The sequence below is a fragment of the Antrostomus carolinensis genome, unplaced genomic scaffold (genome assembly GCF_000700745.2).
Source record: "Antrostomus carolinensis isolate BGI_N321 unplaced genomic scaffold, ASM70074v2 Scaffold47033, whole genome shotgun sequence".
NCBI classification, from domain to species: Eukaryota; Metazoa; Chordata; class Aves; order Caprimulgiformes; family Caprimulgidae; genus Antrostomus; species Antrostomus carolinensis.
Genome location: NW_010303988.1, coordinates 1 through 1,672, shown reverse-complemented (window position 1 = coordinate 1,672; position 1,672 = coordinate 1). Strand labels below are relative to the sequence as shown.

General features: G+C 46.2%; 1 protein-coding gene across 1 annotated transcript; it reads right to left on the bottom strand.

Moving 5' to 3' along the window:
* Positions 1–23: 23 nt before the first annotated feature.
* LOC104520330 (serine/arginine-rich splicing factor 1-like) lies at positions 24–1,669 on the bottom strand (the record flags this gene model as incomplete). Its single annotated transcript, XM_010164292.2, is given in 4 exon segments — positions 24–831; positions 833–907; positions 1,171–1,343; positions 1,606–1,669. Coding segments are annotated over 4 exon segments (459 nt in total), but the record flags the coding sequence as incomplete, so codon positions are not given.
* Positions 1,670–1,672: the final 3 nt, after the last annotated feature.

The following is a 1,672-nucleotide window of genomic DNA, read 5'->3' as shown; positions in this document are numbered from 1 at the left end:
CCCCAACACCCTCCCCCCCAAAAAAAAGGTTTTAAAGAACAAGAGCAATTGTATTCTGGCGGGAACTCGAACGTGCCTCAAGTGCCACGTAGGTGCACGGCCTCAATTATTAACCTGTCTCTCAGTATAAGGTCAATACTGCCAAGTTCATCTGTGACAATAGCACTTGGAGTCATACCATTGCCTCCATTATTGATCTGATCCTCCTCAATCCTCCTTTTGACAATCCTAAAATGATTGACATGTGCTCCACAATCCTTTAATCCAAAGCATTCTTAATCCATCTCTTCAGATATGTCTACAGAAAGACACACGAAAAGGCAAGATAAAATATAAGATCCCCCAGAAGAGACAAGTTAGCCACAAACATCCCAACATCCCCAGCTCGTATAAACCATAGCTGAACACTGAGACATTTACACAGCGATACCACAGATCCAAGAGTGTTGGTATTGGAACTAGAACTAAATCGAAACAATCCTGACTGACATCAATTAAAATACAATTTACCAAAAGACATGAGGGGAATGTTGATGTTAAGGAGCAAATACTCACTAGGGATTTTACACAAGAATGCAATTCAACACTTCAGCCAATTCGAATAAAACAGTTTGAATTTAAAAAAAAAAAAATAATAATGAAAGACTGTACTAAGTAAAGGAAAACTGTGTACAACACGGGGTTCTACAAAAAGATCAGAGCTAGTGAGCGTTTATGTACGAGATCGGGATCTGCTGTGGCGGGGAGAGTAGCGTGGAGATCCTCTGCTTCTTCTTGGGGAATAACTGCGGCTTCTGCTGTTGCTTCGACTACGGCTTCTGCTACGACTACGGCTGCGTGACCGAGATCTTCCATAGCTTGGACTTCTTGGGCCATCAACTTTAACCCGGATGTAGGCAGTTTCTCCCTATTGAATAGACAGAACTTTCGATTGAAAAGTCGAGGTTTGAGGGCCGTGTTTTTAGGCATGCTGACAGACCGACGAGAGCGGTTACTACAGCGCGGAACAGACAGCAAAGCTTTACGCTCTATCTCCTGACAAACTGACCACAGGCTTATTTTAGCTGCTTGGTATATAAACAACAAACACCACAGGTTCCTTACCTTCAAATCCTAATGTTAAGCCCCTTGTATCCAATTCTGGCCAAAGAAAGTAAGTATGAAACCTACCTCATGAGATCTAAATTTAGTGTTATCCAGTTTTCGCACAGCGTAGGTCATATCTTCCTTCCGTACAAACTCCACGACACCAGTGCCATCTCGGAAAACATCAGCATAACATACATCACCTGCTTCACGCATGTGATCCTTTAAATCCTGCCAACTTCCACTTGGAGGCAGCCCTGTGTGAAAAGCAAGAAATAACTTTTAAAACCGGATAATGTTTTCACCTCCCGGCGTTACAGCGGCAGCTGGCAGCAAGCAAAGGAGTGTTTCAGAACGCAGAGGGGCTGCCCCAAGGAGCCGTTAGCTCGGGACGGGACGGGCAGCATTCCTCCCAGGCTACGCCAGACCATGAACTGGGAGCAGCATCACCCCCTCGCTGGGAAGTTTGCCTGGAGAACCCCGGGGGAGCACTTAGGTCAAGAAAGAGAAATGACTCACCCGAGACGATCACTCTGTACTCCGAGCGCCGGGACGGGGGCCCGTACCTGCCCCGGGGGGCTCCACC